Below are 11,113 nucleotides of genomic sequence, written 5' to 3' on the forward strand. Positions count from 1 at the left end.
AAGGAAACAAGCTTTGGTTGTTTTGTTTTTTTTATCTAATGAAAATATGAAAAGTTAAAATTAGGCTAAAAGACACATAAATATTTAGAGGAGAGATTTCGTAAATAAAATGAGTTTTAGGTTTAAAACTACACATACACAATATAGCCTGGCTTAGGCCTCGAGTTAGGTTTGGATCTAAGTTTGAGTTTACTATAAAATAATTTTTTGGATTATAAAAAATTATTTTTTATCAATTTAAATTTTGGCTTGTGTTTGGTATATGAAGAATGATTTCTTTTTGCTTATTGGTTTGTCTGGCTCATAAATGTAAGAATCTGATAGGTTTTTTCTAGAACAATTTCTTTAAGACCTTAACAATTTTTCTTACTAAAAAACATCTGATTAAAAAAAATTCAGGTTTAATTATATTTTTATAGAGGATAAAGAGAATTCTATAAGTTTTGGTTCCTAAAACTCTTTACAAAAAAGGCTGAAGAAGAGTGTTTCTGATTTGTTTTTTCTACAATTTTTTGGATAGAATTTCTGCAGGATTTTGACACTTCTTCTACCCAGTTTTCCACCGTACACCTTCTATTTTAAACCTTGTTTATGTTCTTTGTTTTTTTTTTTTTTCTAATCTAGAGTTTTGTAGAGAGATTATAAGTTATAATTCCTCTAGTATATTAGATCTTGTTTAAGAGTGTAAATAAATAAGGGGATGTTGTTGGAATTCTAAAAATCTTATTGATGTTAGTTATTTTACACCAAGTAAAGAGTAATAAAATTTTAATAGCAAAGAAATAATCTTTAACAACATAAAAATTTCAGCTTCATTAAAATTCTTTGAGCTGCAAGGAACAAGTGTTTTTTATGCTTTTTTACTTTAGATATAATTTCAATATATATTTCAGTATGCACGAGTTAGTTTCAATCTCATATGTATGATTTAATATTTGCCTAGTATGTATATACTAGTTTTATATCATGATTACAAGTTAACTATGATCTTATTTTTTTTGCTTGCTTGTAAACTAACTATTTTATGCCCAGTTGTCTAATCATCTAGTATTTTTTTGGACGACATAGCATCCCTCAAAAGATTGGGCAGTGAAACCAAATTACCAGGTTTAATTCCAACCAATGGCTGATCTTCATTTTTGGAATTCTTGAACCTGGGAGAATTCCATCAAGCACTTAGCTTCAGAGCTTTGATTCACCAGCTTTTCTTGGGAATTTTGCACTCTGTGGACCACCTGTCACACAGATATGTGTTGGAGACGATATACCAGAGTCTATCAACTAATTATCACAGGCAAGACAATGAAGATGATGTTGATGAATTCATGAAATGATTCTATGATAGTATGGGAATCGGTTATGATATGTTCTTTACTCTTCAGGGGGTTTCAAGTGATTTATTGCTGAAGCTTTCTTGGTGGTCTGCCTTTTTTCAGTTCTTGGACCTGTAGTTGTTGTTAAACTCAGCCAGACAGGTTAATTCAGAAAACCAGGACCTTGAGCTTGATCCGGAATGAATTTTTAGTGAACCATACAAGAAATTCACTTAGTAAAATTAATTAGACTCGGGTATATAGTGATTTGATTGACCTGACCGAACCAGACCCAAACTGGTCGGTTCAACAACCAAGGAAAAAGAACAAAACGCTTCGGTTTTAATAAAGACAGTTAACCCTGTGACCTAGGCGTTTTCCGAGACAATATTGTCAGACAACTATGCTTAGACCAATCATGGGGGGGTTCTATGTGACAGCGTGTAGTACCGCAGCAGACCAGGCTGCAGAGAGAATTTCAGAGCTAAGTCTACACGAATGCTTTCTTCCTTTAAAGACTGTAAGGTAATTAAACTTGCTTACCTATATGTTGTTTAGTTCATTCACTTCGGTACAAGTTTCATTCCATCCGTCGACATTGAAATAATATTACAGGCTCATGGTTTCTTGTGATTATATATATATATATAATCCTTCCCTTAACCAGTTGCAAGGCATTCCAAGATCCTTTGCAGAGTTGTGCTACTTAAGTATACTAGATTTGTGTTACAACAATCTCGCCGGCGATCTTTCTCAGTTCATTCGAAACTTAAAAAGGATGTGCAGAGAAACATTGAAGATCTTGAAAGTATGTGGTAATGAACTTCATGGTTCATTACCCGATATTACAAGATTCTCTTCCATGAGAGTCTTGGACCTCTCTGACAACCAATTGAATGGCTCTTTAACAAGGTTTTACCAATATTCTAAAATTATTGTCCTAAGTTTGGGTGGGAACCACTTGATAGGATCATTACCTGATTTTATAATGCTTCCATCTCTGAGTGTGCTGTCGATTTATGAAAATCGATTGAATGGGACTATTCCTGAAACTATTGGAAACCCGTCAGAGCTTAAGCATCTAGATGTTGGTTTCAATTCCTTGGAAGGAGTTGTGTCTTAAGCTCATTTCTTGAATCTCTCAAAATCACAGCATTTGGATTTATCTTATAACTCTTTGACTTCGCAATTCCCATCCTATTGGATGCCCCCATTTAACTTGGATAGCTTACATCTGGGTTTCTGTGATATGGGGCCTCGTTTCCCTAAATGGCTTGTCGGCCAAACTAATATTTCTGAACTTTATATCTCAGGTGCCAGAATTTCAGATAATATTCCTGTTTGGTTTTGGAATCAATCCCCTTATTTGTCTTTCTTAAATCTTTCTAACAACCAGATGAGTGGAATGTTGCCAAATCTATCATCCGAATATCCTCTATACATTGGTACTGATTTTAGTTCAAACCAATTTGAGGGTCCGTTGCCAGTATTTCCTTCGAACACAACATCCTTAAATCTTTCGAACAATAAGTTTTTAGGGTCAATTTCTGTTATATGTAAGATCATGGGCGGGGCTTTGAGCTTTCTTGATCTCTCGATAACCTATTATCCGGGAGGCTTCCTGAATGTTTTATGGAGTGGCCGCAGCTAAATATTCTGAATTTAGCTAATAACAATTTCTCAGGTGAAATTCCTAGCTCAATAGGATCACTGTCTTGGCTTGAAGCTTTGGCTTTACACAGCAATAGCCTCTATGGAAAATTGCCTCCATCTTGAAATAATTGCAGCATGCTGATGTTTTTGGACCTAAGCACAAATGGATTGTGAAGAGAAATACCAGCTTGGATAGGAGAGAGCCTATCTTCTTTGATATTCCTTTCCTTGCATTCTAATGAGTTCTCTGGAAGCATACCGCTGCATCCATGTCAACTTGCAAAAATTCAAATCTTTGACCTCTCTGTAAATAACATCTCTGGAACCATACCTAAGTGCCTAAACAATTTCACTTCCATGGTTAAGGAAGGCGAATCGGAACATATGATTGAGAATTCTTATGCAGTATCAATGACATCTGGTACAGTTGGTTTCGGGACTACTACAAGAACAAGGCCCTGATTGAATGGAAAGGAAGTGAGTACGAGTATGGAAGGAATCTTGGGTTGTTGAGGATTATTAATTTTGCAAGCAACAAATTAACAGGAGAAATTCCTGAAGAAATAACACCATTGTTAGAGGTGATTGTGCTGAATTTGTCAAGAAACAATTTGGCTGGAGTAATGCCAGAAAAGACTGGTCAGTTGAAACAGTTGCCATCGCTTGATTTTTCGGAAAATCGTTTATCAGGCAGAATTCCAACCTCGGGTGATCTAAATTTTTTGAGCCATTTGAACCTGTCCTATAATAACTTGCCCGGGAGAATTCCGTCAAGCACCCAACTTCAGAGCTTTGATGCTTCGGCTTTTAATGGTAACCCTGCACTTTGTGGGGCCCCAATCACCCAAAAATGTCCTGACACCTCGAAGTCTACCAGCTAATGATGGCAGCGAAGAAAATGTTGATGAATTCCAGAAATGGTTTTGGGATTTGCTGTACGCTTTTTGGGGGTCTCCGGTTCTTTACTGCTAAGGCGTTCTTGGAGACATGCCTATTTCCAATTCCTGGACAAATCATGGAACTGGCTCAGCGTGTATAAAACCAGACTACAGTGAAAATTTCTTATCTGCCATGTAGACCTTTTCTCTCTCACAAAGCTGGCAAGGTAACAGTGTCTTTCTTCCCTTTACGAAGTTCCCCGGAAATTTGTTTCAACAAGCTTGCTTCTTTAGATAAAATAATTAAACTTACGCTGATGCTTTGATTTTGAAATCAGGAATGGTTGTTGTTGCAGAAAAGACAGGTTTTCTTCTGTCTAGGAGGAAGCTTGCATCGTCCATCTGTACCTCTGCTTCTACACTTCTACAGCTTGGGCAGTCAAAATCCTTCGTTTTACTTCAAATTTGTCCAAATTACAGTTCTGTATAAATGATATTGTGCAGTAGAGAGATTATCTGAAGCCTGGTGTACATATAATAAGCCTTTAAGATTTGCATGAAAGGGAAAGAGCATGACATAGTAATCTACTATGATGTTTCAATTTGCAAACTATCACAGAGAGAACAACTCTGCTTCTTGTTTGCCTCAGTTTCAACATTGGCGATCAAGCAGATTAAGTTTCAAGGTTCAATATAAAGAAGACAAATGAACGTAGGGCAAAGCACACGGTCTTGTTTCGAGTTCGGCAATTGATAGGCACTGCTGGTGCTTCCAAGAACTTATGACTCGTGACAGTTTGACACAATCCCATGTGTGCTGATCACAGAATTTAATTTATAGTTGGAAATCCAGGGGATTCTTATCAAAACAGAAGAGATATAGAAAACACCTGCAACTCAGGAGATCAAGTAATGTATTGAATCTGGAGAGAAATAGAAGTTAAATTATGAGTTACATTATGATACAAATAATTCAAAACATCACAAGGAGAAAAAATGGAGTTGACAATATGATACAAAGAATTCAACACCAAACAACATAATCACTTTCCTTCATCATAACCTCCGCAATCATGAATCAAACCCATGACAAAACATTTGTCATGCCATAACTTGAGTGAAATTCATGTTTATCCAACCAACCAGACAAAACACATCAAAACAGAAATAAAGATGTTAGGTATTTACAATATAGATGTCACTCGAACAGAGTTGTCAGCAGACCCAGTCAAGAAAATGGGTAAAGTCGGGTGCCAATCCACTGTTGTTATAGCTGCACTGTGTGGAAGAGTTTTAAGACCATTCATATACCCTCGAACCTGAGCCACGTAAATAAAATGGAAAAATGATTATTATAAATCAAGTGATGCAAGGGCGTCAAACTAAAATGGTCAGATTGGTAACAAGTTAAAAAAAATGATTGTGGTAGGCTGGTTGAAGGTCAGCCTTGGGGTATTGAGTGAGCAAGCAAACTAAAATTGACATCACAAAGTGAAACAATTCTGAGTGCATATAATGTGTGTTGGGGGTGCGGGGGTGGGGTAGAGAGCTTCACCTGATATATGGGTGCTCTTACTGAACCAGATGTTACCAATAGTTTCCTTCCATTTGCATCCAAAGCCATTTCATGTCTACAATGTTTTGAGGTCCCTGGGTCACAGAACCTACAAAATGAAATAAAATTGAAGCACTTTCTATCAAATCATAAAACCAATAAAAAGATTTGGTTACAACCCCTACAGGTCTGGTAAAAAAAAAAGGAAAATAAAATGCAATAGCACGTGAAAAATCCTGTCAGGGAGGCACCAATATTGGATCATTTGGCTAAAAACACAGAATAATAAAGGGGAAGTCCAGGAATTAAATCTTTGAAAACAGGTACACACACTCACAGGCACAGAATATTAGTTGGGGATTGTTTATCTAAATTATTAAACAGCAGGTAGAAATTAGATTTTACAACATCATGTGGATATCATATTATTTTTTCATTACTTGCATTTAATTCCAAACTTACACAACTCATTTTTTTCCTAATAAATTCGCTATGGTTAGAAAACAATGGCAAGGAAACTAAGCAGCAATCAGTCAAGTGATACAACAAAAACATCCCATGACTCCTCACATTTATGGAAACATACATATACACTAGCTATCAAATAGTGGCATAAAAGGCACAAGGAAAGATACTTCAAGACATTTCAGTTTCAAACATTGATGAAACCAATTGTTCGAAACACAACCAGCATAGTTTATCTCATAGGCAATGAAGAAGTACCTGGCATCATTCCTCGACCAAAGGATATGACCTTGGTTTTGCAAACTCCATTCAAATATCTGACACCACCAAAAGAATTCTGTCAGGTTCTCTCGTATTTTATTGTTTATTTTGTTATAATTTGAACAAAACTATAAGGTTATTGCATTGGGCAATGATCATGAGGCCAATAACATAGTCAAAACATGCAATTAACCATATCAACAAACACCTACAAGTAACATCTAGTACAAATAACAACCCAGATGGCATGTAATCAACAACCAAAGTTGATATATAGGATAAATAATGATTACCTTCCCATCTGAACCCAAGCTGAAAATACTTGTCTCATCAGGTCCAAAAAGAATTGAGCTTATAGCAGTATCATGTGCAGGCCACCCAGTAATTTGTAGACCAGCAGCCATGTCTTTGGGTAGTTAAGGTGAGTGCAAACATATCCGCGTGCATGTGACAGCACACGCAACCTCAACTGCACATAAATTGGTCACCATTTCTTTTCAAGATATGACTGGGGTACCCCAGAGTTAACAAGGCAAAGGAACAATATTGTTTTCTGGGGGAATATCACAGGGCATGTGAAAAGCTTTCCTTTTCTATAGGTTCGAACGTGCAACCTTGAAACCAGGGTTCTTTCATGCATATGTAAAGCAATAACCACTAAATTGAAATAAGGAAAATCAGAAAACTAGGCCCTAATATTACAAAAGGATACCAAAAATGTGGATCATTCCATCAGTTGCAGCAGCTGCTAAAATCTTTCCGTTGTGATTGAAGCTTAAGGAAGTAATTGCCGGAGGATCTTCACCAAGAGGTAGAGATGACTTCATTAAATTTAAATTCAGTAAGAAATAAATAAATAACGTTAAACTGCACTCAAGTACAAAGATCTAGGACAAACAAGGACATACCATTGCTCTCCACGTCTTCATGTTCCATACAGTTAATGAAGCAAATCCCAAACTTTCAATATAGTTTGAGCCATGCCTGCAAAGACAATGAGGCCCTGGTAATCCCTAGCTTAAATATGATACAGAAAGTATGTAGAAGAAATTTACATAAACATGGCCTTCTAAACGAAATTATAATCATAAACTTCTAAAATACAACTCCATCAGGTAAAAATAGTTTTAGCCCATTGCACAAACTCAATTAAACATAACACTGGTAATTAGTCATGGGTACCAAACATGATAAAGAGACAATTTTAGGAGTCAAGTTGCAATTTTCACATTGCATCTGAGTTATATAAATATGGCTCTAGATAGAAGAGGAAAATGATTCATTCAACCAATCCAACTTTTGGAATAAGGCTCCCTTAACTGGAGTTGAGCATGTCTTATTTTCTGTTTTGCCTTTTTTTTCTCTCTTTCATCAGCAGGGATTGCTAGGTTTCTGTTTCTTTTGATATAACCCAAAAAAAAAGATGGTGCCAAAATGTGAAATAAAAAATTAAATTGCTCGTAATTAAGCATGTATGCTTGCCCAAAAAGTGAAATAAAAAGGATGTGTAGCATTTCCAACAAACAGTTCTGCTTAAATTGGTTAAACTAATCAGCTAGCAAGTAAATTACAGGAGAATTTCCATTCAAGCACATGATCAGTATTCAGCAACTTTTCATTCGACCAAAAATAAAAGGAAATACCTTCTAGAAGCTGCTGCAGAAACAAAAATTGGTTCTACAGGGCTGCACTTTAGATCCAGGACACTGCAGGATAACAAAAGATGTTAAGAGAAAGTTTGAAGGCAAAACATAAATGCAGATGTAGTTTTTCACGTAAGTGCCTGGGAAATGCTTCACTTGTGTTCAGATCACAGACAACTCTCTTTGCATCAACATTCCATGCTTTGATTCCTCCATCAGCGGTGCCTATGAGAAGCTTTTGTCAAAATGAACAATAGAGCTTAACAACGGAAATTTCTAATCTTCAATAATTAAACTATCATGTCTCTAATAAACCATATGTTTACTAGAAAATGGTGCTATCCATACCAAGCGGTCAGATTTGCATTCCCAGTCAAGAGACATAATCTCTGCCCCGCAATATATGGTTGCATTTCTTGATGCTGAAGTTGATGAGTCATATGTCCATATCCTTCATCAAAAAATGCATGGCAAGAGAAGGAAATTTCAATTGGAAGTCAACAAACAATCAAGATGTTAAACAACAAATGCAAATCAGGTTATGCCTAGGTCTTCCTGTCACCACTCCATTAGTACCTGACTGTGCCATCAACAGAAGCACTAGCTATATTGTTGCCAGAGGCAGAAAAGCGGCAACGACTGATTGCACTTGTGTGGCCTAAAAATGTCTCCTAAAACACATTTCTAAAAGTCAGAAAACTATAATAAAAGGAATTACAAAAAAAAAGTGGCAAACAACAAGGCATGAAAGGAATTATATAATAAAAAGCACAAAATTATCCACGAGCAATAAAGCCTTCATATGCATTTTCACCTGGAAGTCCACTTTCACTTCTGGGAATTCTTCTTCACCCTGCATCTGGCAACCATCATCTGTAATATCACAACCAATAATTACTCAACTAGAGAGAAGCTCAAAACAGCATCACTGGCCAATAAATTCCGGTAACAAACAAGCAATTTAAATCAGGGGAACAGAACATCTTAGCAGCCAGAAATATACAGCCCTCGGATCTAATTTTGTCAGGTATTAAAAGCATCTAATTTTGTCAAGAATTAAAAGCTAAGACATAGTGTGATACATATTTCTAGCACAAACATGGGGAAATATCCCCACTCAGCGCCAAGCTTTTAATAACATCAACATGCAAGTAAAAAATCTAACTAGTAGCATTAGTTCACTCAGCACATGACTACAATATCAGGTTGATAACACTCAGCACATGACTACAATATCAGGTTGATAACATTGCATTCCATCATTTTTCCAGTAATACAGCTCAAAGTCCTCGCTCTCACTAGGCTTCATATTTAATCAAAACAAACAATGAATCTTATATTTCCCACCCTATGAATGTCTACCAGTCTGATCATTTTTGAAGAACATACTCTCCAGCATGTTTGGGTATGATTGTAAGAGAGAATCTAAGCAATCATAATTCAAGAAAGAAAATTAATACAGAATTATTACCCAACCCACCTTTATAAGAGTTATCACAGTTCATATGACTGACATCACTTTTACCACTTTCAATGTCAATATCAGAAATAGAGCTTGATTCATTCCGGGGCCTGGACACATTTTTGGCAGGTTCCCCAACAGCCTGTTCCGGATTGAGCTCTCTTTCTCCTAGACCCGGGGTTGCAGGAACATCAATTTCCTTGTCACTTACAGATAAAATAAAATTTTCTTCATCCATGCCACTAGATGAAGTTATACTGTTAGCTTGTCCCACACTTGTTCCCAATGTTGATGGAGCATTACCAGCGCTACTGAGTCCAAAAATAGTATCAACTGTCACAACAAATCAAAAAATAAACCATTGAAGGGAAGCAAACCATCCCTACCTCCTTAACCGGCATATCAAAGCCTCTTTCTCCTCCAATAAAGCCTGAAGTTGAGATAGTTTAAGATTAAGCTGCTTGATATCTTTTTTTAGATGGTTGACAGTGTTTTTATCTGAACTTATCTTCAACAGCGCAGGGATGCGTGGCTTAGTTAAGAAAAATTCTTCACAGTTCAAACAGTAACAACACTTTATTATGAACAGAAAACCAATGCAACATTTGATCATGTAATATTTCATGCCAAAAAGGTCACGTAGCTTTCTTGTAGGCTTGCAGGAAGAGGGGATAGTTCTACATAAAAGGAGTGTGTTGGTAATTTGAGGGAACTCATAACCCCCCCGTAAGATGATACAGGTTTTGCAATTGAAACTTTAAATTCACAAATCAAATACATTATGATCCAAAAATAATTCACATATAATGGCAACCGGCTCATGGAGAAACATTTTAGGCTGTGAAGCATGGACCAGCTAAATAACACTCCATATTTCAAAATGCATCATCTTAATATGAAATGCACGGTAAATTGGTAACAATAACAAGGAAAAAGAATATTTCAGAAAGCATATCATCATAGTGATTCTACTCAAAAGGATATGAGTACCATTGAAGATCTCATTGAAAAAATTCCTTACAGACAACCGCAACCCTTCATACCATTCCTTCGAGAAATAAATCCGAAACTGAGGATCCAAGCTAGGATTCTTCAAATAGGGAATAGCTACAATACATAACCCAAATCAAAAAATAAAACAAACCCAAAATCCAAAACAGCGAACTCAACCACAAGGACAAAAAGAACCAACAAACCTACCGAACCATGGAGTCCAGCCATGCCCTTTTTGCACCAGCTCATTCCCATAGATCCCAAAAAACTCTAGAACCATATCTTTCCTCCCCGATTGAATTGCGTAAACAATATAATACCGCAAAATATAACCCTCCAATTTTAACAAAGTATCAACAAGCACATTCTCCGATAAGTTGGAAAAGCAATGCTTAAAAAAATTAAGCAAACCCACTAATTTATCAACTTGAAATCTAGGAATGTAAATAGCAAATATCAAGTCTAACAACTTATCAACATGAAACCCTTTACCGATATCAGTGGATAATTCATTATCAAGAGCTTGTAGGGTATTAGTAAACCCTCTGAATACAAGAAATTCTCTTACTAGCTCCTCTGCATATTGCATGTTCTCCATGTTTCTGTTCAAACCCTACACAGAAAGAAAACCTAAGACATTTAAGATTGTAATAAAAAGAAGATTTTAAGTCAAAGAGAAGAGAGATTTGTAAGAGATAAATGGTGAATTTGTACCTTGGAGAACTCGCAGAGGAGATCCAAAGAGAGATTTGTTTGGTAAAATGGAGCTTCGGCGCTATTATTATTATTATTATTATCCTTTCTTTCTTGTAATAGTCTGTTGCTAAAGTTTCAGTGCTAATGTACACTGAAATGTAGTGGACTTGTAAGAAAACAAAAACAAGGTCATG

At 36.2% G+C, this 11,113-nt stretch overlaps 2 protein-coding genes across 3 annotated transcripts; one reads left to right on the forward strand and one right to left on the reverse strand.

Moving 5' to 3' along the window:
* Positions 1 to 1,731: 1,731 nt before the first annotated feature.
* Positions 1,732 to 4,551, forward strand: LOC127904380 (receptor-like protein EIX2). Its single transcript, XM_052447659.1, is given in 2 exon segments — positions 1,732 to 1,838; positions 3,373 to 4,551. Coding segments are annotated over 2 exon segments (756 nt in total). The 3' UTR covers positions 4,022 to 4,551.
* Positions 4,552 to 4,780: 229 nt separating this feature from the next.
* Positions 4,781 to 11,099, reverse strand: LOC18105646 (uncharacterized). Of its 2 annotated transcripts, none has more exons than XM_052447353.1 (16): positions 10,938 to 11,099; positions 10,431 to 10,836; positions 10,221 to 10,337; positions 9,617 to 9,762; positions 9,249 to 9,538; positions 8,583 to 8,641; positions 8,345 to 8,439; positions 8,117 to 8,219; positions 7,909 to 8,003; positions 7,769 to 7,831; positions 7,034 to 7,109; positions 6,838 to 6,946; positions 6,419 to 6,531; positions 6,123 to 6,181; positions 5,400 to 5,508; positions 4,781 to 5,163 (listed from the first exon to the last, which is right to left on the reverse strand). In XM_052447353.1, the coding sequence occupies exons 3-16, from the start codon at positions 10,233 to 10,235 to the stop codon at positions 5,029 to 5,031; spliced, it is 1,467 nt and encodes a 488-aa protein (XP_052303313.1). In that variant the 5' UTR covers positions 10,236 to 10,337; positions 10,431 to 10,836; positions 10,938 to 11,099; the 3' UTR covers positions 4,781 to 5,028. The 2 variants fall into 2 exon arrangements, with proteins under 2 accessions (XP_052303313.1, XP_052303312.1); XM_052447352.1 differs by having other exon boundaries at positions 9,249 to 9,541.
* Between the last annotated feature and the right edge of the window lie 14 nt (positions 11,100 to 11,113).

This window comes from Populus trichocarpa, chromosome 15 (genome assembly GCF_000002775.5).
Source record: "Populus trichocarpa isolate Nisqually-1 chromosome 15, P.trichocarpa_v4.1, whole genome shotgun sequence".
NCBI lineage: Eukaryota > Viridiplantae > Streptophyta > Magnoliopsida > Malpighiales > Salicaceae > Populus > Populus trichocarpa.